Source organism: Lycorma delicatula, chromosome 12 (assembly GCF_047948215.1).
Source record: "Lycorma delicatula isolate Av1 chromosome 12, ASM4794821v1, whole genome shotgun sequence".
Taxonomy (NCBI): domain Eukaryota; kingdom Metazoa; phylum Arthropoda; class Insecta; order Hemiptera; family Fulgoridae; genus Lycorma; species Lycorma delicatula.
Window position 1 is genome coordinate 53112843 of NC_134466.1, and position 27827 is coordinate 53140669.

Below are 27827 nucleotides of genomic sequence, written 5' to 3' on the forward strand. Positions count from 1 at the left end.
AAAAAAATCATCTTCAGAGAAGATGAATTATCTCGGTATATTTTTAAAAATGAAAATTGATTCATAGATTTACTAGAAATAAAATTTTGATAATTCATAAGATTTTAAGGATATTTACTCACTATAATTGCATGGTATGTGTTAACAATGACACTCAACCTATGTGTTAAGTCGGTTCCAGAGTTGATCAGTTGTGCTGGTGAGGCAAGCTTAAATTAACATTTATCGATTGGCTCTAAAAGGTTATTTGGTTTATTAGCTTTCAAAGTTGGTAACAGTGATGGCTGGGTCAGCATGTTGTCAAGTGTGACCATGATAGTAAGCCAACTGGCTTCAACTTTAAAATGATTATAAAAAGTACACTTTTCACTCGCCAGCAGTCAATAAGAATCACTGCACAAGTTGGCAATGATGAGGCAGATGAACTTATCTTGTTGAATGTCTGATGCTGTTCTTCTTTTTCGATACCATCCAGGCCTCTTTCGACAGAGCTTGGTCCTGGCTGGAGCAGAACAGAAGTGTATTAGAGGGTTGCAGTACCTGCATATATAATGTGGAATCCCAACAATGACTTTCTATTGTATAATCCTTGTTAACTTAGCAGGTATTTGTAACTATTGAAAGATTAAACATAAGATTGCATTTCCATTTTCTAGAGCGTTGATATTTTGAAATATAAATGTGACAATTAATAAGAAAGTATTACGAAGACATATTGACTACGAGCTATTAAGTATATTACATTCCACTCAATCACCAGTAAGGTTGACTGAGAAATTCATTGGAATTACTTTTCTCCCTCATGTTTTTATTTCTTTTAATTGGTATGCCACTAATAAAAAAAAAGAAGAATTTATTTTGGTACTTATAACCCGAAATCATGATCCATATTTATAACAAACTCACTGACCATACCAGTATATTTGTAAATATGAAACGTGTATACTGTAATCTGTAGAGAGTAAGGGAGACTGATAGTGGTACGCATTCAGTAAAATTAGAAGGTACTGTCATAGACCATGAAGACATATTACAATATGTGAGTGTAATCCACCAAGTTAATGATCAATTGTGCATATTAAAGGAACTTTGAATAGACAAGTCATTCATATTATGAAGAAAGTTTGTGTATAACATTCAGGTTACCTTCCATCAATAATGTAAAATCAATATTCAGAACTAAATTTTCTGATTCATGTTTTGAAACTTTAAATTCGTTTATTACTTACCTAAGCTACATTAGTGTAGACAATCTTGCTAAAAGTAAAATTTGAAATCTGATGCAGTTTTTAAATATAAGAAAAAAGGTACTGAATGCGATTCATATAAATATTAAATACAAAAACAATTTTGTTTTAAATTTTAGGCGGCAATCATTTCAGAAGCTATGATGAAGTAAAAATATTGTCACTAAATGGTTCTCAACACTATGATGGATTTTTGCAATGGTACTTATGACATAATATAATAATTTAATGCATACATAATATAATAAATATATTTAAATTTATATGATGACTATCGTCTTTACTTTCTGATCCTTCTTAAGTATATTTATTTCCACTTTGTTTAATGATAATTTAATAAATTTTAATTTTTGAGTGTAAACATGTAAAATCTAGAAAATTTAATGTTCATTTTTTTAAATTTTTGTGATAACGGTGTTTTTATGAAGAAACGCATACTTAAAGCGGCATAGAATCAGAATGACAGCTGTATAATTATTTTTAAAAATACGGATTTAATAATTTTGTAATTTTCAAGTTCATAGTTTTTTAATACATCTCTATTTCAAAAATTAAAAATCTTTTAGTATTATTTTTCTAAGCAGCTGACATTTATATTTTAGAATTAAAGTTTTTATTAACGATAAATGTTTTAAATTCACCATTACATAAATGTTCATTGTTTTAAATTAACTATATTCGAAATTTAATAATGTGGTGGATACGCAGATCTTTTGTTGGCAATAGTCGTAGCTTACCAATGTTGTTTATACGCACTACGATAGTCGCGGTGTGTGTACTAAGTACACAAGAGTGTGAATCAGAAATGTGGATAAGTAAATAATTTGAAATCAAAAGTAACTTCATGGAAATTAGAATGCGTTAACGTTGTAATTTTATTCAAAATTCATTATAACGAATTATCTGCAGAAATGGCCTACTGAATTTACAGTTACTTAAATAAAATCGCCATCAGATGGTTCTGCGTCCATTGTAACCATAGGAACATAGTGCAAAACATTGGAGGTTATTCTTGCATTCTTTAACACCTATTTTTCACATACGGTACGTATGATTACGTATGTGTTGCGATCGTAGAAAGGATGTCAAGAAAAGCCTTTCATATATCTGTTGATTTAGACGTTCATGCTGTAAGTAATCAGTTATAAAAAAAATATTGCAAAGTATTATTTGGTTATCAATTAACTGATTGTGCTTTTAAATTCTTAATTTAACTTTGTCTTGTTCAATTATTTTGTTTTAAGCAACATTCCTTTTTTACGAAATTAAGTTATTTATTTACCAGTTATGCATGTAATCGGATTCTTTATGTTGTGTACTTTATTTACATTCCATTCAACTTTGTATTATGCTTTTGGTTCTTATTTTATAAAGTGAAGTGGAGTTAAGAGTTGAATATATATATATATATATATATATATATATATATATATATATATATATATATATGAATAATAAAAATTCATTAACAGTGCTTTAGTTGAAAATATTACAGATGTTACCAGGAGTAAATTTCCAAGGGTTACCAAATACACTAATCTCATCCTAGTAAATTATTTTAATGAATTAATAAAATAGTTTAATTATGCCTGTAATACTGTAATATTGATTGTTTAATATTAAAGACTGTAATCAATTTGTAATATTCAAACAATCTGTATCAGATATAAATCAAAAGTTTTGCCTTAAAAAATACAATTGAATAGTTTTTAAAATATTTTTTTTTACTATTAACAGTTTTCCATCCATATTTCCATCAGCTCTAGTTCAGCAAGAGTTTGTTTTCAATGGACAAATGTCTTAAATTTTGTAAAACTTTACCTTGCCATTTTTTTTGTAATTGTCAAACATTGGTGTCTATGTTGAGACATGAAAAAATTATGTCTGATATTAAAAAAGGTGTTTTCAGAACTGGTTTACATCATTTTTCATGTCAGATGTTAAATAAAGAGTGGTTGTGAAGATGAAAGTCATTTGCTTCAGATCATTTTCTACGTTTTGTACACTCTAGCTTGTAAATATAAAACCAACAAAGCTTAATGTTGTCTACTAATTTAAAATAAGTGTGTATACGAGGTCTGTAAGTAAAGTAATGAAATTGGTTCAGAAAGCCTTTTATTTACAATCCAATTATATATGGACTATATCAACTTTGAAATAGTTCCCTTGGGAAGCCACGCAATGCTTCAGACAGTTTTCCCACCCTTCATAGCAGTGTTGGAACACAGAAACTGAAATATCCTTCAGATTTTTGGTTACATTTTTTTCATGTTTTCTGCTGTTGCAAGGTAGTGTCCTTTGAAGTGTTTTTTTTAAGTCAGGAACAGGAAAAAGTCACAGGGACTCAAGTCAGGTCAATAAGGTGGTTGAGGAACTACAGGAGTGTTTTTTTCTTTGTCGAAAACTAATTAATTGAGAGTGCAGTATGACAAGGTGCATTGTCATGATGCAGCATCCAGTTGTCATGATGGCCGGTATCACACGGGCAACTCTTTTCCGCAGTCTTTACTGAGAAATGTTTACCAAGAAATTCTTCAACATATTTGTTTACAGTCTGTCCTGTAGGCAAAAACTCCTTATGGACAATGCCATTACTATCAAAGAAACAAATTAGCATGGTTTTCATTTTTGATTTGCTCATTTTTGCTTTTTTGGGACGTGGTGGGTTTGAAGTGTGCCACTCCTTGCTTTAGCGTTGTGTTTCTGGGTCATAATCAAATCTCCAAGATTCATCACCAGTAATAACATTTTTTAGAAAATCAGGATCAGTTTCAATTCACCCTAGGAGATCGTGGCACATCCACCCTGTTGTTTTTCTGTTCAACAGTGAGGTTTTTTGGGACCAATCTTGCACAACTTTTTTATGCCCAATTCGTTTGTCAAAGTTTGATGAACTGTGGTATGGTTCAAATTCAATTGTTCTGCAATCATTTTGACAGTTAATCACTGGACGTACCGTATCAAGTCTCCAATTTGCTCAACATTGTCGTCACTTTTTGACATTAATGATCTTCCAGAGCATGGATCATCCGCAACTGATTTCCGGCTGTCTGAAAATGCTTTAAACCACCTCCTAAAAACTAGGGCTCATGACAGAGTATCATCTCCATACACTCTTTTCAATTTTGAAAAAGTTTTAGTAGCATTCTCACAGAGTTTAATACAAAACTTGTTTCACCAACAACAAAAAAATAGTCTCTACTTTATTTACAGCCCCCATACACATGTTTAGACAACATTGAGCTACAAATAAAAGTTTTTAGTCATAAAAGAATTCTTAGAGGAATCCCAAGATCCATTATTCTGATGTTTGTAAAGACGTTGACTACAATCATTGATCCTACTACCAAGATTAAAACAAAAATTAATTAATAATAAATTAAATTGTAAGCAGATTCAAATATCCAAAAGAGTCATAATGAAAGGAATTAGTTTCTGAAAAGGGAGAGTACATCCCAAATAATTATTTTAGTTACAGGTAGAAATTATTTGAAAATTGTTTTATTTTTACAAATTAAAATTAGGTAAATTTATTTAGGTAATATTGAGAATCCATCAGGTAGGTCTAATGGTGGTGAACATGTCTTTCCAAATCAACTGATTTAGAAGTCAAAGAGTTGCAGTGTTCAAGTCCTAGTAAAGGCAGGTTACTTTTATACTGATTTGAATACTAGATCATGGATACCGGTGTTCTTTGGTGGTTGGGTTTAGATTAACCACACATTTCAGGAATGGCCGAACTGAGACTGTACAAGACTACACTTCATTTACACTCATATATATCATCCTCATTCATCTTTTGAAGTAATACCTGAACGGTAACTCCTGGAGGACAAACAGGAAGAAAAGAAAAACTGTAATACTGAGAAATTTGTGATCCATTTGTCCATTCTGACATATGATTATGTTAACTACAGAAAATTTTTGATTAACTTAAATTGTCTGAGTTGGACTCTAAGTCAGCTGCTGAAGATGATTGTTCATCAAACACATTACTAACAGATGTGTGGTGTAGTCTCTCTACAGTGATACTTTTGTTTTATTATAAATTTGGCCAAGTGTCCTACAAAGTGGTATTTAGTATTGCCCTATCTTGGTACGTAACACCTAATCTCCTTTTACAAAATTCTAACTCACTTTAACCTTAACCTCTCTCCGCAGAATTGATTAGCATCTCTGAACAGGTCACCATAACTCACAAAAATGATTGCTAATTGACTAGAGTACTAATAACAAGGCATGGATTCACTCATTGTCCATACCTGCACTTTTGACATTTTGTATACCAAAATTTACTTTGGTATATTGAAGTATAAAGCAAATTTAAGTTAATCAAGTAATTGTTCAGAATTACCTTTTTTATTCACATTTATTTCAAATTAGGTTTAAGCAGATTTTTTTATCATTTTAACAAGATCCAAGCTTAATAAAAGTCCAGCCTTACTTAGTGTGACACTATCACTAAAAATTTAACAGTCTTGTTTATTTTATTTTATAGGTATCATGTCCAGGAGTATGGCTTTGTCCAAAAGGGGCTGTACTACTTCGTGTTGCCATGTTTGGTTTATCAGAAAACACAAAAACCGTTAAACCATGCTTCCCATTAATATTTCATGAGAGATTTCGTTTTAGAAAGGTAAATAATACATTTTTATTTATTTTTTATTATTTTGTAGAGCAGAAAAAAGCAAGACCTGTCTTAAATAGTTGAATATGTCTGTTACGTGCAGCCTGAAGTAATATCACTTTGAAAGAATTTAGTCCATTTTTTTTCCTAATTATTTTATTAAGATACATGTAATCAAATTTTATCATGTTAGAAATTTTGTATTCGTTGATTTCAATAGTTTTGTGTACTTTTGCCTATATTCTACAAGCAGAATTATAGGTGTTCATTCTAGTATCAGATTTTATTTGTTCCAGAAGGGAAGGCTTCAGTTAAAATTAGAAAAAAATTCATGTGAAAGTTGTTTCTGCATGAAATAATGTTAATTCTTGTTTTCTACATCATGGAGGAAAGAAAAAAAGGAATATCTGTTTGTAGTATAAAAATAAGCCTCTCTAAATCTAGTACAATTTGATTTGCTTTAATTTTCGTAAATTGGTAATTTTTTTTGGTGTGATTTAATCATAAATTCAAAATATATAAAAAAATGATTCTTTAAAATACGACATCTTTATTTGTTAAGCTTTACTGTTTACCTAATGTTGAAATTTTCTGGATAAATTCCAGCACAAAATAGTCTTAAATTTCAATAAATGTATTTGTAAAAGAATTATTTATACTGGTTCAGTGATTTTTTAGTTTTAAGCAAGTAATGGTGAATATTATATAAACAATCAAATAGACGTTCTGATTGATTAATATATTTATTTATAGATATATATTGCATAACTTGTGAGCAACAAAACTGAACAGAACTAGCTTCAACTGCAGTTAATTGATTTTACCTTTAAAAATGCTACTGTAGTAGCTGTTACTACTAGGCCACTATTGGTTGTATATATTACTGCTCACATCTGTTGTCAGTGGTGAAACTGTATATGCTTCAGTTGTATATATTACTGCTCTCATCTGTTGTCAGTGGTAAAACTGTTTATGCTATTGTGCAGTATAGATTCATTCTTTGTTTTTTTGTTTTTCTAAAATATCTTATTTGATCAAGGAAAGGCTTGCTATATGCAGAAACTTTGAATGTTCTGAATCCTTTCAAGAAATTTGTCAAATATTTGAGGAAAATTTCCAAATGCCAACATCCCAGCAAATCGTAACTTAGGATGATTTAGTTAAAAATGGTGTATCACTGGGGTCGGTTTTCAGATATAAAATTAAATAAGCAATCTTCCACTAGGACTCCAGAGACCATAGCCGATATTTAAAGAAGTATTTTTGCCAGACCAAAAAATCTTATCACAACTAAATGGTGTAAAATACACATTTTGCCTAAACATTCTTCATGATTTAAATTTAAAACCTTAATCTTTGAATTATTGCAATTGATTTCTCGAAAACATTGCCAATGAACAGATAGATCAATGCCATATTTCATGTTAGATGAGGTATAGTTTCATTTTCTGGCATGTTAATTCATACACGTCCAGGTATTTATGATTGAAAATCCTTACCATATGTTTGAGCAACCGCTACGATGAGAAAATCTGTGTATGGTGAGATGTTTCTAGTAATCATATAGCAGGGCCAATATTTTTTGACTCGGTTGTCAATACTGAAGTGTACTGTATAATTTTCTAAGAATTATTAGTTTAATTATTATTAGCTTCTTCTAATAAAAACTTGTTACACATCAAACATTTTATTAGCACATATTTATTTGGCTTTAACAGAAGAACAAACTGTAAAAAGATGATAGTGGCCTTCATGCTCACCAGATTCGTCTAGTTGTGATTTTTTCCTACATTCCTACATTAAATGATTCCCTACATTATTTATAAACTGAATGTGAACATTCAACAGAAAATCTATGGCATTGACAACAGAATTTTGCTTCAGGTGACTCAATTGCTCTTGCACAGAAGTGCATTATGGTGCAGGGCGCTCGCTTCAAACATATTTTATAACAAAATTGTAAATATTGCTAACGTAAATAAGGAATTTAATTTAATTTCCATTATCAATTTTTAATTTCATTTATAAAATTTACATAATACAAATGTATTTAGTCTGTAGTGGTTCAGTTATAAGTTACCTTTTGGTTTTAAATCACCTGGAATAATAAATAAATCTAAAAGGTTTTTTTTTTGTTATATATCTGCTACTAGATTTTGTTTTATAACTGAAAATATTGTAGTTTAATATTAATAATTAAATATAATAAATTACAAATAAAATTCTACTCACATTCATTACAATTGTAGCTGGTTCCTACTTTAGAAGCTCATCCTCCTACTTGGATAGCATTTTTTTATTATTGATATCCAGAGCATGTCATTTCTCCACGTTAATTCACTTTGAATCAAACATTGGTTGTTTATACCACATTCACTTTCAATATTCTTTTTTATTGTTATCCATTCACAATGATATTCAGTATTAGGCTGAATGAAAGCGTTGTTTACGCTTTAGTGCTGGTACTATGATACTACACACTGTGTATGGCATCGACGTAGGTGATTCCTTTATATTCCTCCATTTATCAATTTTTGATTTTGATGATATTTGGTATGTGATAACTACTACCCCCCTTGTAGTGGCCAAAAAATATTTTTTATATTTAAAACAAATTTTTTTAATTATTTATACACGCAAACTGCTGTGTCGTCAGTTCTCGCGCAATATCAGCCGTGTAAGAAACTCGCCCGTCTAGCAGCATTATTAATAATTTTATATCTCATTTGTTTTATTTTATGTAACTTATTATCATGTCATTCAAGTCTTTTTATGACATGTATAAATTAGTATTCTAATCTATTTACAGTCCATTCATTGTTTTATTAAATATCATTCTTGAATGAATTATGAGCATTGTTTCTTTGTTTATTTCCCGCTATTCAAATTGTGAAACATCCATATTTAGTCAAAGATTTTGACTAAATGCTGTTTTTTTTCAAATTTTGGGCCCAAAATAAATAATGAAGAGCCCTTCATTAAGCCCTTCATTATTTATTTTGAGCCCAACATTTGGAAAAAAAAAAAAAAAAAAACAATTTGGAAGTGTAACTACAGTAAACATTACAAGATTTGGTTATTTAACAAAATGAATTTTGAGTACACTAAGATGAAGTTACATCTTTACTCTTTCCAGAAAGCCTGACCTCTGTAAGATATAAAATACGAATGTTACAGCTCATTGAAAAAGTGACAAAAATTACTGTTTTACCTGTTGGCGAATTAGAAAATAGTCTATTACTCAAGAAAAAAGTTTTTAAAAAATATAAAAAAATATTTTTTGGCCACAAGGTTGGTAGTTATCATATACCAAATATCATCAAAATCAAAAATAGTAATGCAATAAAAGTTTTGAAAATTTGTTGAATTAAAATAGAATACCCCCTTGATATTATTGATAACATTTAATATAATGAGTCCTTTTTTCTTTAATTCTTTATTTATACTTGTACAATATATAATCCTTAAGTTTAAACTTCGACTAATGTAAATTTTTGTTTTGTAGTTGCTGAAATCAGTTAACAGTTTATCATGCTTACAAGAGGTTTTAAAGTCTCGCCACTTACACATGCAAATGGTACACTTAGCAACTGGTCCGACTTGCTGTCCTGCTACTGTTTTAGCTCAGTTTAAATCTCCACTGATTGATGTGTTTTATCCAAATTCTTCGGATCGTGGTCTTAATGCAGGTGTCGATTTAGAATTACTATTTACCCCAACACCTAGTTTTCCTGTAAGTTTCAAATAATTATCTTTTTATAAATAAGCTTGTATTTTTAATCTCTTATTATAATTTTTTATATTTGAAGAATCTTGTCTTAAATTTTGTACCAAAGTATTGTATTGAGATCCAAAGTAAAAAGGATGTTGTTGGTCACTGGGCCCAAAATAAAATAATAGCAACGCCTACTATTGACACATAATTCTTATTAATTATAATAAAACTTCCTTAATTTTCCAATAAGGATTTCCGAATTATTTAGAAGATTTTCACAATTAATAAGAATTATTAATTGTGAATTGTTAATTGTAATTCTGAACATATCATTCTACTGTTAAATGAAGTATAACACTTTAAAAAAATGAAATATAAAAAAATAAATGTATTTCGGTAAAATTAAAAAAATATCAGAACATGCGTAGAGTATAATAAAAAAAAAGGTAAATATGTTACAAAAAATTCAGTGAATATAAGTTTTTCTAGTAAAAGAATCGAAATTTACAAAAATTATCAAGGAAATTAAAATTTACTGCCCTTTTGTTTTATAGAAAGTGTAATCTAAAAAACTTATTAAAAAGATTAGAAAAAATGTATTGAAAAGAAATTGAGTTGTTTCTGTTATAAAAAAAATTTCTAAGATTTACAAATCGAAAAATTACGTTCGTTTAACAGAGTAAAACTTGTCGAAATCAATAATCAAAAGATACCTCTAAAAACACTTTCTAATTTAGAAGATCTGTAATCTGTTCTCTTTTTATAGTTATACGACTGTTTTGTAAATAAATAGATAAATGGTTTAGCAAATTACTAGCAGCAGAAAATAGTTTTTTTATAAAATGAATCTTTTACATTTAAAGCATTTTTTCTTCCATGTTTATTACTTTTGATAGAGATCTCTGCATCATCTGAATATGTTTTATTTATAAATGTAATTTTAAATATTAAAACTATAGATAGATATGTTAACCACCTCAGTCACTATAAATACACAATTTTTTATTGCTGATTCTTTAAATATTCTGTAAACAAAGAAGTATTTGCAGTAATTTTTATCTACTAAAAATATAAATCCTAACATACCTCAAGCCAGATTAGTAATTTCAGTATTATTGCAATTCAGTGTGAAAAGACAAGACCATACATCCACAAGGTCTATCTTAGAAGAATTGAGGTAAATATTTTCTGGTCACTTGGCTGGCACAGTGCAAGAGTCTCAATAATAATAAAAATATATATAAATTATGTCAGTCTAGATATAAAAATCACAAAGATTTCTTGCTACTACGTAAAACTAAACTCACCAATACATAAACAAAGTTTTTGAAAGCTCTCCTAGTTTTTAAAAAGATACATCATAAAAAAGGATGACCATGCTTTTCAATATAAAGATTGAGGTATCAAATAATTCATTAATTAATGAATTCAGGGCTGCATAACATTATGTTCTCCAGTGGTATTATTATTTAGTTAAGAATATTAACTCCAATAATAATATTAAGTTAATAAATAAACCAACATAACCGCTAATCAGATCTAATTTTAAATGTATATGTAAAGTTGTAACATTCATAAGTGGCAACAGAAATTCCATAGTTTTCATGCCTTGTTTATTTGACTAGATCAGAAAGGTGATAAGATTTTAAACAATTTTCATCAATATTTGAACTACATAATGTAAATTAAAACAAATAGAAAACTTATAAGTAACAGAAAAAATGATAAAAAATAGATTTAAAAAAATTAAAATCTACTTTTTAGTTTTTTTCTAAAATTATTTAATATCAAAATGGTTAGTGGACAGTGTGGCCGCCATTCTGTTCATTCCATAGTTCAGCTTGGCGAATCCATGCTGGTCAGGCATGTCTAATAGCTTCATTATTATTGCTCCAGCTTCTGTTATAATATATCTCAACAATTATTCTTTTGTGTCAGTACATAATAGATTAACGACTTCATCCAACCCTAAAGGAAAAAATCCACGGCATGAGATGGAAAATAAAGTTGGCAATTTTACTGGTCCATTTCAACAAATCCACTGCTTACTAAATGTGTTATTTAAATGATTCATCATATCACAACAGTAGTGAGAGCATGTGCACTATCATTGAAAAACCACATCTGCAAGTGGGATGTATCTTCTAAGAGTTCAATCAAATTTGTGTGCAAAAAATGCAATTACTTCTTTCCATTGAGCCTTGGCAGTAAGAAAAGTGGCCTATGAGATTATCACCAAGAAGACCACACCACACATTAAACAAAAAAGTGCATTGGAAATAACTAGTAGCAATTTCATGGGTATTTTCTTCTGCCCAAGCGTGAGTGTTTTGATAATTTACAATGCCATTTCTTAACAGGATTCATCAGTAATTAAAATATTACTTATATGCTCAATAATTAAAATATTACTTAGGAAACTGGGATGATGTTCACATTTTCTAATTAACCATAGACAGAATTTCATCCTTTTATCAAAATCAGTGGTAATAAATCTTGTACACACGTATAGAATAGGTATAATTGTTGTTCCCATAATGTTGATTATGGGAACATTTGATTGGGAACATTTCACACACTTGATTTTGAAACATGAATATGATGCGACAACTTTCTGGTGTGGTTGTGGTGGGAGTTACATGTACCAGTATACTTTATTCAATATTGCTTCTTCAGCATTGAAATTTCTCACAAAACGTTCACGACCAGCAGTGAATCATTGTGGTTTAAGCATATACCCTGTTTCTCAAACTTTCCTCTCGAAAGCCTCAAATATTTTACGATCTGGTACTCTTCTATCTGAATAATTTTCCCAATATTCAGACACAGCAACCAATCCATTTTTATTTACTTTACCATAAATTAACAACCTGTCCATCAACTCTCCAAATGAAAATAAATTTGTGGTATCATCCATTGTGATTGACTGACAAAACAGTAATAGCACAAATACCACTCAAATGAATAATAAAATACTAGACACCAAACTTAATTGTTGATCAGCTGTTTATTACCAACCTTTGAAAAAATAAAAATTTTTAGTATGTTTTAAGAAGGATGTCTTTAAAATTTATTTTTATAATTTTTAGCAATTGTATGTAATTTGTTCTGTTTAAAACTGTATCACTTTTCTGATCCAGTGTGTGTGTGTTTTGTTTCTAATTAAGAACTTCTCAAATTTGTGTTTAATTTTAATATATGTTATTTATATCAATTTTCTCAAAATTAAATTCTCTACAAAGTGAACTAGAAATTTTTATTTGTTTATTGGAAAATTAACAAAGTTATTTTATTCCAAACCTAAAAAAAGTGTATTTTCTGGTAAAACTTTTTCATGTTTTGCCCCGTTTTTCTTAAATAAGATAAATATTTTATCAAATTAAAATATTAATTAATATATTAATAAATATTTTATTCAATTTCTTTGATCAAAAACCATAAGGAAGCTCCAAATTTATATGCTCAATATGTATTCGAACAATTTTGTAGGAGTGGAAAGCAGGTCTAAATGTTTCATGAGCCAATACTTGCTAACGAACCGTTTTCTGACCTATGTTTATAATGATTTTTTCTTTCTTATTTTTGGCTGTAGTCATTTCCCAAGAGATTGCCATGCAATTTGAAAACCTTTATTGGTTTGCATGTATGTTTTTTTTCATATGGGTTGCGTTTTGCTTAATCCGTACAGTTACCATATAAACATTCTAGAGATTGATTTATGGACTTAGCATGCTGGAATAAACCATCTTGCTATTTTAAGGGTACAGCAATGAATGTGTTAACTATGCAACTATGCTGTATTTATGTATTGATTGTTTTATTTTAAGGGTATATTATCACCTAAAGTTGAAGTATCAACTAGAGTAATTATTGAAGAAGTTATCAATTATCCTTCAGCACATGAAGATTCTTGGATTATTAACCCTGTTGTTGTTACATCTAAGGCAGGTATTTTACAAAATAATATGCGCTACTTTTTTTATATATTTCATTAAAATAAAACATATAAATCCAGGTTTTGTAATTTATTTTAATATGTAAAATTGTGTAAAATTTAAATTAATAGCAATAGTACTTACTTAATTTTACAATAAAACTTAATTTTATAGCAATAATTTATTGATAGATTCATTTTGCTCTGGTTCTCTTAAGATAAATGGAAGGCGAGAGCATGTTCAGAAAAAATTAATTCTGTGTAGGCTCTGTGTAGCTTTTGCATTGTTTAAACAAATGTATCCATAGCTGAAAATAGGATTTTCAAAGTTCTGAGAACTCAGGCCTAAGTACTGTGTTCTTGCAGGTGCAAGTGGAACTCACAGTGATTGTGTATGTACAACGCACCAAAACACAAAGCTTATGATTATGCATTGTAGAATAAAAGAACTGATGGAAGGTGATAGCCCAATTAAATCTTACAACGATATTATTACATATGTAACGTGTGCTAATCCAACTGAAGATTGCCATTTCGGAAACTGCAAAAATTGCCCTGGGTTTGAAGAAGTCAAGGGTAGGATTGAGAAGCTTTCGAGCTCAACTGCACTGAAAACTTCACCAACAAACAGTGGATACAAGCTGAAAAAAGAACAGCTCTAGATATTAGTCAAACCTACTGAAGAATTCATCAGTATACTTTTTGAAAACTTCCAAAACTTCAACACTCCTTGCTAGTCAACAGTCCAGTTACCTCACCCATCTGAAGCAATCTTTGAAAGAAGGTGAATATCTTGTAATCTGCGACTTTGCTGAGAACTATTCATTCATTCTCTAGGATGCAGCCCAAGGTTTCTTGTAGAACAATGCATAGGTAACAAGCAGTTCACCCCTTCACAATATATTTTTGAGATCCAGCAACAAAAAAATTGATGTATACATCTCTTGACATAATTTTTGACACATTTTCTCACACATGACACAATAGCAGTGCACCTTTTTCAGAAATATTTAATTGGTTTCATGCAGTCTCATTTTACCTTAAAACCAAGCCTGATCTATTACTACAGTGATGGTGCTGCCTCTCAGTACAAAAACAGACTCTATTTTTTCAGCTTCTGTTACCATAATTCAGACTTTGGGTTAAGCAGAGTGGCATTTTTTTGGCACATCTCATGGCAAAAGTGCATGTGATGGTGTGGGAGTGACTGTTAAAAGAATTGTAGCTAGAGCAAGTCTTCAAATGACCTACAATGACCAGATCATGACTCCACTACAGTTGTATGACTAGGTAAATGGACACATTGAGTCAACACACTTCCATTACAGTACAATTGAACAGCATAAAGGAGAACAGGCTTTGAAGAGTAGGACAGTGACAGGAAAAACTATACCAGGTACTCAGAAACTCCACTCTTTTGTTCCACTGAACAAGAATCAAGTACAAGTGAGGGTGTTTCCATTTTCTAACAACTAAACAGTGGTAAGCACAAGTATTGAGGATGATCTTGAATTCATAGAAATTGTTGGGTTTTTGATCTGCAGATATGATGGACACTGTGGGTTGGGGTGTGTTCTAGACTCAAATGAGGAAAATCAAACAGTAAAGTTCTTACATCCACATCCAGCTTCACCTTCCTTCCACTACCCAGACTTTGAGGATGTTCTTGATGTACATAGGAGTGATGTATTTTGAAAGTAGATCCCATGGGAAATCTAACAGGAAGAGTTTATAACCTCTCAAAGCAAGAAGTGGACAATGCTAACCAGAAGTTGTACAAAGTGTACACTGTGTAATTCTTCTGTAACTATCTTTGGGAGCTATATGAATTGCATTTAAGTGGTGAGTATGTACAAGTTTATTTTATTTCACCATGATCACATTGCAATCCCATTATGAAATGTTTATCACATGTACAACACATTAGGAAGCAACATTTTTTTTCAAATTTAAAAAAAATACACTTTGATATATTCAAGGTCAAATAAACTTTTTGATTACCTTGAACTATTTTATTGTCACAAAATCTTACCAAGTGATATATCACATGAAAGCCCATTCCAAGAGCTTTAAAGTGACACCAAATTGAGCTCTCTAGCCTCTTATAGGAGCTAAGAAAATTAATTTTTTGTAATTACCTGAACCTTGCTTTTTGCAATTTTTCCACTTTTTTTACAGTCCTACACAAAAAGCTGAGTGACTAAAAAATCTGGAAAAAAAATTTTTTTTTACATCACTTTAGAGATACAATCCTGTGAATTTTGTTGAAATTTGAGACTGTCAAGTTGTGAGGTTAGTTGATTTGACATGGAATGAATCCCCCTGAGACTGGGCTTAATTGAATTTTTTTCAGTTTAGGTGAATCGGAATGACACCATTGCATTGTTTATTGTTTTATCTCAGCATTGACGTAAAAATCATTTTGTCACCTGAGACAGTATGAGAAAAATTTGTCTCCCTTGTGGTGTAACTGTCTAGAAAAGTATGTGCAGATGTCATTCTGTGATCTTTCTGAGCACCCATCTTGATCTAAGTCAATTTCAGCATCAATCGAGCACACAGTATTAGTAGAGCTTATATAGCCTAAAGTGTCAGTCACACTTCTCAACAATGTTGTCTTTGAAACTTCTGGAAATTCTAGAGAAAGATTGCTAATCATAAAGCTACAATTTTTTCTCACTTTTGCATTCACAGGTTCAATGAGAATCAGTCCAGACACTAAGCTTACCACATCTCTGTTCATTGTAAACATTTGAACAGCCTTCCTTAAACTTACGACATCATTGCCTCACTTTTCCTTCATTCATTGCAGAAGGTCCATATCCTTCACACAATTGATGGGGAATTTTTAGCAGCATTATGTCCTCACGCGTTTAGATATCTAATGAAGTTTGTTGTGATTGAATTTCACAACTGGCGAGATTTCTTATTATTGCACTCATTTACCACACTCTCCCACAAAGGCCAACAACAGTGAACTTATGGCAATGTAGTGGTTACATGCTCAGCAGACTACTTAAAGCTACTACACATGCATGAAGCAGTATTGCCAGTTACTATTTATAACTCATCGGCCCTTATTTTTGAACTGCATCTTATAATTTACCTTCTATTATAGGTGATTTATTACATTTGTAACAGCTAATCTGGTAAAGTATTTGACTGTGGCTGTAGAGTTTGCGAGATCAATAACAGCAACCACATTGTAAAATATTATAACAATTTGACTTTCTGTTAATCCATAAGTACTGCTTGTTATGGTAATATTTTTGTACGATGGATAAATTTAACAAATAAGTAGGATTGTAAAATTTCTTACTCCAGTAAACGCTATAAAAAATTTAAAGGTACAATAATGTTTATTCTCATTGGTGTTAATGCCTCTTATATATTCTGACAAATTTAATTAAATAGATGTTATGGAATTGAATATTAGTATTTTGTTGTTGAAAACTCATATTTCAGCGTCAAAGTCCTTTTACTTTGATACAACAGGTGGCAGCATAACCTAGTAATGATTGGAAGAAGCTCTCACATTATTTGATATGACTTCTATATGATATTTTCAATGTTGTTGAAAATCAGCTGTAAGTTTTATTTTGGAAACTAGAAGTAATTCTGGAAGACAAAACTAGAGAATAGAATGAATGTCAAACATATTCATGAACGTACACATATGCTTGTTTTCAGGCCAAAAATTGCTAAACTGTTACTAGATGAAGACTGGTTTGAGTACTCAGACAGAAATGGAGAATCCTTCTTTATAAGAGCACTTAATGCTGTAACATTTTGTCCCTCTGGGACAGTTTCATGATAAATAATCATGAAACATAAATATCAAATCATAAATAATTATTCATGATAATTCCCTTCCTCTTGTAGAAACTCACAATAATTAATTGTATTATCTCAAGATAAATTTTCTTGTGTTTCAATGATAGTGGAAATTTGCATCTAGCACTTCTGGACTGTAGCACAAGTGGTGTTAAAGTCTGTGCATCTAGCAAAAGTGGTAGAATCGTAACAAAAACAAAAACTCCAAATTTTATTCTCCACCAGTATTTTTTTAAATTTATTTATATGAGCTTATAACAATAATAGTAAAATGATAAAAAATAGTAAAATGATAAACTTGTAAATGACCTTCATGCCCTGACATACTTTGTCAGGTCACAGTATTGTTAGATTACAGAGCACAACCTAAACATCTCAAGCATTGCTCACTAGATGGCATTATATTTTAGATCGGTATTAAACCTACCTCATTCATTCATTTGTCTTTTTGCATTAACCTAAATTTCAGTTTTCCATCCGTTTGGGAAAAATAGTGATAAGTTTATGAGTTAGTGAGTAAGGGTGTTTTAAATTACTTGTAATTTTAATTAAATATACTGATACTTTTTATTCACTATTGCAGAAATTGGAACGAAGTAGATCAGATGAAAGCAATGTGATTCGTCAACGTCCAGTTTGTCATTCAGATGGTTTTGGTGCATCAGGTGGTATATCTGATCACCATGTTTGCAAATGCTACGGTCAGCATAATAAAGATTTTTGTGAAAATAAGAGTATTCTGAAAAACTCTCAAAGTACAGAAAAACATAAAATTGAGTTAAAACCTGGAAGTACGCATGAGTTAGTTAAACAAACTTTTTTATCGTAATTTTTTTTTATGTGTGTGTGTGTGTGTGTGTGTGTGTGTATTTGTTTGTTTTACCGCTTTACGTAAAAAAAAAGAAAATCGAAGTGAGAGTCGATAGCTTGGGTACTAAAAATTACTAGTGGCTTTGATGACAAGCTCAAGAAATGATACTCCAAAAGATTATTTGGGATAATAGGGATGAGATTTTTGGTTTTTAAAGTTTCTTTATGTGATAATTGTTAGTAACATAATTTTGTTAAAAATTCATGTTAAATTATTTTGATTTCTTTGCTACCTCTCAATAAATTTTTGCCAGATATTTTACATTACTTAATTGAAATGTAAGAATTTAGTGCTTGTAGGAAAATAGTATTCAAATCATAGGGCAAGCAAGAGGTTATGCACCATAATAGATGTTTTGTAAATGCCATAAACTGAACTAGAATAATTTCTAAATGAAATCAAAAAAGCAACTTTTTTACCATTCATTCTCATTATAATCTACTAGGATTAAGTGCAAAAGATACACTTATTACAGTAGTTGCCCCAGTAGGGATGAAGCCTCTATTCATTTTTTGTTGTAATAAATTTAAATTAAAGTATGAAATTGTTAACCAATAGATTGTTTTTGAAGATGGTGTTTTAATTAGACATAGTGGATTACAGTAGTTGGCAACAGTGTTTACAAACATAGTTGTGTGATGTTTTTTTTAGTTCTAAATTTCTAAGTTTTTATTTATTTTTTTGGTTTTTGTTATTTGTTTATGTAATTGTAGAATTATGTACCAATTGATGATGCGGGATCCTGCTAAAGTCGACTGTTAGTTTTTTTTTAGGTTTTCCTCTTTATTTTTTGTGGTTAAGTTGTTGTTTTTTGAGTTGCACAGTGGTCAGTATGTTGAAATTATTTGAATTATTTTCAAAAAAGTTATTTTAATTTTGGCATTTCATTTCACTAGTTTTTAAATAAGTATTTTTATAGGAAAATAAAATGTACACATACTTCCACTATAAAAACCCTTTCCTCAATTGAATAAGGCATTTTAGAAAAATAAAACTTTAGTGAAGATTAAAAACTATACTAACCTGAAGCATGAATTACTGACAACTGAAAACAAAGTACAAGAATAGTAATGTACGTAATCAATAGTGACTTTAGTCATTTCATTGTTGAAGGTGATACTCAAACAACTGTAGTTGTGTGATTTGGTTTGGTTTAAAGTTGGTTAAATTGGTTAAATACCATATTAAACATTATGATTCAGTTTCGAAAAATGTTTATGTATTCCATTGAATGTATATTTATTTTATTTTTAAAGACATTTATGCAGTTATGTGTTTTTTTTTTTCAGAAAAAAAAAATCTAAAGTGAAGAAACATCAAAGAAGTAAAAGTAATGCAGAGGCCCAACAACGTCAGTAATAGAAAATAAATCACACTTTAATGTTGTCTTAAATTTATTAGCAGTTTAAATGAAATATTTTCATGCAGAACGTGACAATTTTTATTCATTGTCATGCCCAGTACCATGCACTGTAACAGAATTAAGTTTTCTTTTATTTTGCGTTTATTTTGAATGTTAAAATATTTTTTATGCTCTTGCAATTTTCTAATCTCAACATTTTGTTATTATGTATTTAAATCATTACATCCTCTTTCAATGTTTATCATATAATTCAATCCCATTTTTCAATTAACAAAGCCTGATACTTAAATTATTTTGGTGCTGGATGAGTAGTGTATCATGTAGCCTGCCTCCCCTTGCTAGGTGATTTTGTTGCTGGTTGGATTTTTACGTGTTCTGTTTCCCATCTTTTTCTTTCATGTTTCATTAATATAAAAAAAAGTGAGAAAACTTCCTATTAAAAATTAAACTCGTAATTAGTTAACAAAGTTTATTTTGTATGTTTTTTTTTCCCTGGAATGATGGAAACTAGTTCAGTTATTGTAAAGAATTATTGGATAATAATAAATTAAAGGATTTTGAATTTATTTAATAATTGGAAAAAAGAAAATTGTGCTAATACAGTTAGATGGAAGGTTTGATAATTTTCTAGAATAGCAACAAAAACAATTTTTTGCAATGGTTTTTTTTTATTTGTTTTTCAGCTTAAATTTTCTTTTAGCTCAATACACTTATTTCATCTTAGCATTCCAACAATATTTAAACTTTACTATTTTTTAGAATTTCAAGTATAATTTGTTGAAACCTATAAAATATGTATTTTTCGTTATGTTTTGATATGAAACAATAAAAAGATAAAAGCATTTTTTATATGTAGAAATAGGAAAAATTTAAACAGCACTAAACTTGGAGAACAGTGACTGTGGAAGGAATTCATTGCAATAATTCATATATTATTGCTTGTATAATTCTTGTTGTTTTATGGGATTATTTTTTATTGATTAAACAAAGAAGTGTGCATAGAATTGTTGAATAAACACTGTCTAATGTATAGCTATGTATTGAAATCATGCTTACTCTATATCTGACTCTCTCATTCTCTCTCTCTCTCTCTCTCTGTCTGTGTCTGTGTGTGTATGCGCATGCATGTGAAAGTAGAAAAACTACTAAAAGCTATAAGAGATGGTATCAAAATGTTTTGAGACTAGTTTTGTATTATGCCAAAAGATGGCAGTACAAGACCATACGCAGGGTCTCAGAGAGCACTAACCTTCATAAGTCCATCAACAATTCACCCTGTCACAATTATCTTCTCACATGTGAATTTGTTGCAAGATACAACATGAGCTCGTTTCGGCACATGCTGTACTCTCTGAAGTATAGCACGTGCAGAAAGGTGGCTCCTAAAAATCTCATCCTCTTCCCATAGTTGAAAATCCAGCTTAAAGGGCGCTCTCTGTTCTGACATCATTGCAGAGATACAGCACGAATTGCAGAAGGTACTTGTCATACTTTGAGAAGTGGACTTTCAGGATACTTTCCATAAGTGGCAAGAACACTGGGAACGTTGTATTGCTGTGTAAAGTGACAGTGTGTACATTTTGCTAAATAAAGTAGTTTCTTGTAAACAGAATTAGTTTCAAAACTTTTTTCTATCCTCTCGTAAATTAAATTTTATTAAAGTTAGTGTATGGATGAAATTTGTATTAATTTAACAAATAGTTAGAGTTTATATGAAATAATCCACTACAATTATGACTATAATTTTACTGTATTAAGTAGTTACAGGTGAACATAAAATTCAACAAATATCTGCCCTTATAAAAAAGAACAGTGGAACAGCAATTAGACAACAAAGAATGCCACTAGGATTCTCTTTTTCCACTATTAAAAATTCACTCGTTGATTTTGTGTTTTAAACCCATTGACATAGTAATGGGGGTGTAACATAGCAAGAGCTGTACTCAACTCCTTAACAATGGCATCTGATGAAAAATGAGAGAATGTAAGTCAGTGAGTTTTGGAATATTAATGGTAAGGGAATGAAAATACAAGATTGTGACATTTTGTACTTCTGTTATGTTGCAGTGTGCATTACATTTCAGCTGCCTTTTGTATATTACCACTCTTACTATTCAACTAAAAATGATATTCAGGAAGAGATTAGCAGGAGAAGGAAGAGTCAACAAAGGAAATGATAGTTAAATTAAGTGAAGGAGGATCTGGCTATGTTGAGGAGGCAATGATTGGGGATAGATTAGTGTGGAGAGTTAACCATGAAAGAATCCAAGAATCATAAACAATTTTGAAAGAAAATTTTGATAACGAATCTGTGTCAAAACAATTTCAACTTTTCTTTTCTAATGCTATATTTAAAAAAAAAAATTTATTCATATTTCATATGTGTAAAACACTACTATATTTTATGTACATGTTTCTAAAGATTTTTCTTTATTTACACATTTATGTAACATATCTGCAGATGTATTTTTTCAAGAAATCTGTTTTTTACTTTTGCTAATGAATTTTTTGATTATTACATTGTTCATCCGTTGCAACTTTACGAAACTCTAAAGTGCTTCCACATGTGCTGAATTTGGTTCCCAGCGATTATTCCTTTTTCTAAACCTGAAGAACTGGCTTGCTGGACAAAAATCACTTAAAATGATGAGGTCTAAGTGAGACAATTGCTTATTTTGCAGAATTGGACAGATCACATTAAGGATATTAAAAAGTTGTAAAGTCATTGGTCTAAATGTATTGATTTCCAAGATGACTACATTAAAAAAGTTATGTGTACTTGTATTAAAAATATCATTCATTAAATAGTTTAATGGAATTGAAATAAAATTCTGATAAATAATAGAAAAGTTATAAAAAATTTAATTTAATTTTTCTTAATATTCATAAAATATATTTCTGTAACAATCTAGTGACATTGTATTTGTAATTTTCTTATGTATATTTTACCAATGTTTTCAGTTGAATCACCTCAACCGTGCAGTTGTTTTACAGCAAGAGAGAGTAATACTTCTGTTGCATGTGACTGCTTACTTTGCCAGAAATATAATGACTGCTTTCAAACAACTAATTCTGACAGTGTATGTAAAATTTCCAAATGGCTATGTTAGATAAAGTTTATATTTTAATCTATATTCCATGATTAAATCAGCTTATGTGGTAATTGACAACCATGGTTCTCAGACATTATTATTTGATATGTTATGAATAGTAAAAATTAAATGCCCGATTGAAAAATGAGTAAAAAGATTGAAAGAAAGTAAAAAATATATGAATGGAAAGGAAAGCAGTAGTGAGTGCTTTATTATTAATTACCATAGAACTTTAATTACTACGTTTTAAAAAAAAAATTGAAATATGGAATTGAACACAGAACAAATTAGTCTAATAAGTTTGATTTTGGTTTTTCTTTATAAATTTTCTTAATGCTTATTATAATTTTGAATAACAGACATAACAAACTAAATTTTGCACTAGTTTTGGGAATTTAATTTTTAAATATATAAACTGAACAAACTCTGCTAATAATAACCACGTGTTAATATTTTTTGTACTTGGAAGAAAAATTTTACATTTTTCATTCACAGGGATTCGCACAAAACATTGTTTAAGGTAGGCTCTGTGGTCAACTACCTTCTTATTGCAGTGTATTCTTATTGTTCTTTTATGCGTTGTATAAATTCTTCTGTTCTTATTGCAGTGTATTTTTGTATCTGTTTTGTATTTTGATAACCACAACTTTATAAGTAGGTGAATTAACAAATGCCAACTAATGCAGAATACTAATGTGCCTATATGTTTAGTAGTATAGGCTTTCCAAACAGTCAGTCTTGTACTGACCACTGATCTTTGTACTCTGGTTAACTTGGATTCATTTAGTGGGCTACACCTTTTATTTAACTTATCTTTACCATGTTATGGAAGTGGCATATCTAAAGGTCTGTAGCAGTTGAGTGAGTGTATTCAAAATGTTGAAACTGAATTCTCTTTGCCTCGAAAAAAATTCAAGTGCTACATTAGCTGGAAACTGGTTCTTCAAACTTATTGATGTCAGAAAAATACAGTTTATCATGATCTATTACCTCTACAATTTGAATAAAATCGGGACTCAGTATTAGTAGCGTTTAGAAATAATCAGACAAACTGTAAAAATTTTAAAAAGTGGTATTGGATGCAGCTCTTTTTTCGTGGTTTAAAGTGCAGACATCCCATTATACCAGTTAGTGAAATAGTGACATTTAAAAAATTGTTGCCTGGTACGGTATCTCTGGTCTCCCAGACTTCCAAATCCACAACACTATCTCGATATCTCATCGAGAATTTAGAGGCCGATGAAGTACCAAAAGAAGCAAAGCACTTCCTAAAAGAAGTTATAAACAGCAAAAAGAAAATCCGCATTGTATTTGACAGATAATATGCATACAGTTCTGTAATAACAAGAAGACTGTTTATTGGTACAAAAATTATTCAGTGGAATGTTTGTAAGTCTCCATTCCCGCAGTGAGGATATTGAAATCCTAATAAAAGGACAAAATCCTTTAATATTGTGTCTGCAGGAGACTTACCTTCTTCCCCAGGATCATGTGTCCTTTCCCAGATACATATGCGAAAGACATGACTGTCAAATAGGGTAGAGGACATGAGGGTGTAGCTGTTTTTCTGAAGGAAATCATAATAGCCATCTGTATTTCACTAGCGACAAATATCCCTGTAGTCACATTGAAAATATTTGTGCCATTCAAAATGAATGTCTGCAACTTATATCTTTCCCCACATTTCAATATGTCAGTGAAGATATCTGTTTATATATGTCAGTGAAGATATCTGTCCAATCTGTTTTCCCTGATTTCTACACCATCCCCAATAATTGGCAATTTCAACACCCATCTTCAGTCTTGGGGCTCATGTTCACTCAGAGCCAATATAGGTTGATTGGCTGAGGCAGAAGTTCTCTTCTTGTTGAACGATGGATCGTGTACTCTTATGTCGCTTCATCAGTTCCAACTTCTTGCCTCGATCTGTTGTGTTCAGCAAACTTGCTTCCATGTCTTACCTGGTGCGTTTCAAAAAACTTCTTTGGAAGCGATCATAAACTGGTTGTAATCATAGTCTGTAATTGTTATATTTACCTCTAAGTTAACCATGAAGATGGGTGGTTCAGAAAGTGGAGTGGAGTGTATTGGATTGGCGATTATGACAAGAGTGGTAGCACGATTCACCAATTTGCCAAGTTTATACATCAGATTCTCAATAACAGCAAAGGTGGCTTGCTGTTCCTTGGTGGGATGATGAAGACTGCAAGTGGACACTAAGATATCAGCATAGGGATTTACGTAATTTCAACATTAAAATCTGATGACTGAAATGCTGTACACCTTCCTCAACCTGAGGACTGTTTGCCGTCAAGTTTTCCGATGTGTTAAGCGAAAATTTTGGTTGAATTATGTCCAATCCATTTCTCGTGCAACACCATCATCTGTTGCATGGAGAAAGGTCTGAACCATGTGTGAATCGGTACATTCACCACAGTTGATTTTACTGCAAATTGGTGGAGACCTTGTTATAGCGACAGTTGATGTAGCGACCACATTTGCAAGGTCATTCAAGGCAGTTTCAGTTACATCATCATACTGTCCTAAGTTTGTGAGATAAGTTGCAGGTAGAAATATCCCTTTGGTGATCAGAGACTTGCTAAATGAATAAAACATTCCATTTTCTTATAATGAGCTAAGATATGCCGTAAATAGTATAACAAACGGCATGTGAAAACCCGTTGGGTGTCCTTCATTTGTAGGTGATTTCTCAATATAAGTAGCAGGTAGAATGTTAGCTACAGGTGAGAGGCTGCTTCAAAACACAATAACCTGCTTAGAATTGTGGTGTGAATCTGTTGGATTCACGTTTTCCCTGGAAAAAACCATGTGCATCCCGGTTGAGGGAACATCCCCAGATGTATTTATATGGTGAACCAGTTGAAGCATGCATGCAGGTAAGATTTCAAGGTATATCATTTGCCCAATGACTAACATGGGTAACACATTTGAAGGCGCTGAAGGCAACCAAATTTTTACCCATGTTTCTCGGAATAACTGAGAATATTTTTAAATATATCATCTCGAAAAAACTAAAAAAAAAAGGTGTGTGTGTGTGTGTGTGTGTATATATATATATATATATATATATATGTGTATATATATATGAGTGGTGGTGATTCGCCAGTTGAAGCACAAACTTTAATGGATTGAATTAATGAAATGTGAACTGGGTTTGAACTGAATGATTCGAATCAATTGAATAAATAATATTACAAAAATAATAGAATTAAATTTACGTTAAACAAAGTAATATTAAATAAATTTAAAAAATTTGTTTTAACAGTAATCAGCTTTACATGAACTGCGTATGAGTCTAGAGTGATTAGGTATGTGACCACCTCGTAGGAGGCTAGACCGATCATCACCATTAACTAGTAACAAACAACGTCCCACTGGGGCACTGCTATAATATATTCATAAAAAATCGTCCAATTTCCAAAATTCAAACAGGGTATTTGTTAGTAGGTTCAAGGTTAACTTTTACATTCTTGATCTAACAGTCAAGGTACAGGGGTGATTCATGTATCTTGACCTAACATGGTTATTCATAAATGTTATCTAAAAAAAAAAATAATTACACTTCTCATTCTGGCCACTGGGTGGTAAGCTGCTAAATTCTCTTGCTTCTTTCTTACAGTGAGCCGCTCACAATATATTTTTCAGTAGAAATATTTTCAATAGAGGTGTTATTGAAATTAAAGACAACACATCGTGAATGATTCATATTCAACGCCAAACAAAAACTACTAAAGATAAGTTAATGAAAATTTGTATACATGTTCTTACAGTGTAACTAGCATACTAAGAAAGGATTTTTTTGAAATTCTGAGTTTAAATGGGTAAAGTGGAATAATATTGAAATATAATATGTTTTTAATTTCTCTATAACAAATTAAGATAACAGCTTGATTTCTTTTTTTGAGTGTGTAATCTTCATTTGAACGTCTAAAACCCAATTTCTTGATTTTTGAAATTCCAATTTTCAAGGATTAAAATGGATTTTTTTAATTTCTCCGTAACAAATGAAGAAATCAATCTGAGTAAACCAATTTCTAGGTTTTTTGAAATTCGACCTTGAAAGAATAGTGAAGAAATGTAAAACAAATTTTGAACAACAATTTTTAATTTTTCCAATCCCAACTATATTAAACAAAATATTCAGTAGATTTGGGCTTGCGAATACACTTCACATAAATATTTAAAAACCATTTTTTAATTCAGATTTCTTTAAGGGGTGTGAAGGTATATGGTGCAGTGGCTCAACCAACACAGGCACTGCCACCATTACTGTATGTGTGACTGGCTGCACCTGCCTCCAGTTACTTAACTAAAAACATAAAATAAAAAGATTGACCGCTATGGGAAATGCAAGTAATCATTTAGTGCGGGTGAAGCTGTGATAGGAGCTATATATAGTCTTTTAATATAATTCATAAAGGACGAAAACTTGATCAATGTAGTACAACTGTTCAAACTAAATTTAGGCTGCACATGAGTATGCATATACAGAACCTAATAACTAACTACCAGTTATGAAAATCACATGATGAATCTACTATGACTTCATTATAACATGGTTTGAAACTCCCTCCTGTTTCACAACCATATTTAATACCTCCTTCCTGTGCTCCTTCCCTACCACTGCAATTGTGACTAGTTTGAAGAGAGATATCCAGTAATGTAGTAGTATTTTGAAAATTCTCAAAATCAGTGAAATACTTTTTTGTATATAACAGGGGGTATAGCTCAGTGGTAGAACATTCGACTGCAGATCGAAATGCTTTTGTCCATCAAAAAAACATGACTTTATGCTTGAAGAGATACCCTTCAAACTGTAAAGTAGAATATCAAACTGCAAAATAATGAATATAATTCAAATGGATTATTAAAATAGGATTTTTTTGTTTTCATGAAGGCAAAGGAATTAATCTTTGTTTTTCTGAGCGACAAACTATCACTGAAAGGTTTTACTTTAATGTTTTTAAATGATTATGGAGGTGGTTCACTTTATGTAATGCCCAAGCATGTAGCATCAGGCATTTTATTCCTTCTTGGTAGTGCTTGATTCACTAAGAAGTAGTTGTCTAGAAGCATTTGGTCAATGTTCAATCTCCACTTTTTTCCCCCAAATTTATATTCCT

The 27827-nt window shown here is 30.7% G+C and overlaps 1 protein-coding gene across 6 annotated transcripts in view; it reads left to right on the forward strand.

The window, feature by feature from the left end:
- The first annotated feature begins 2016 nt into the window (after nucleotides 1-2016).
- Nucleotides 2017-27827, forward strand: part of LOC142333153 (uncharacterized) — a 42379-nt gene continuing 16568 nt past the window's right edge. For all 6 annotated transcript variants that reach the window (XM_075380092.1, XM_075380095.1, XM_075380094.1 and 3 more), the window contains exons 1-7: nucleotides 2017-2377; nucleotides 5746-5883; nucleotides 9380-9607; nucleotides 13417-13533; nucleotides 17941-18158; nucleotides 19518-19579; nucleotides 22553-22671. In XM_075380092.1, coding sequence (XP_075236207.1) covers nucleotides 2330-2377; nucleotides 5746-5883; nucleotides 9380-9607; nucleotides 13417-13533; nucleotides 17941-18158; nucleotides 19518-19579; nucleotides 22553-22671 — 930 coding nt within the window. In that variant the 5' untranslated portion in view covers nucleotides 2017-2329. The remainder of the gene's footprint in view (nucleotides 2378-5745; nucleotides 5884-9379; nucleotides 9608-13416; nucleotides 13534-17940; nucleotides 18159-19517; nucleotides 19580-22552; nucleotides 22672-27827) is intronic.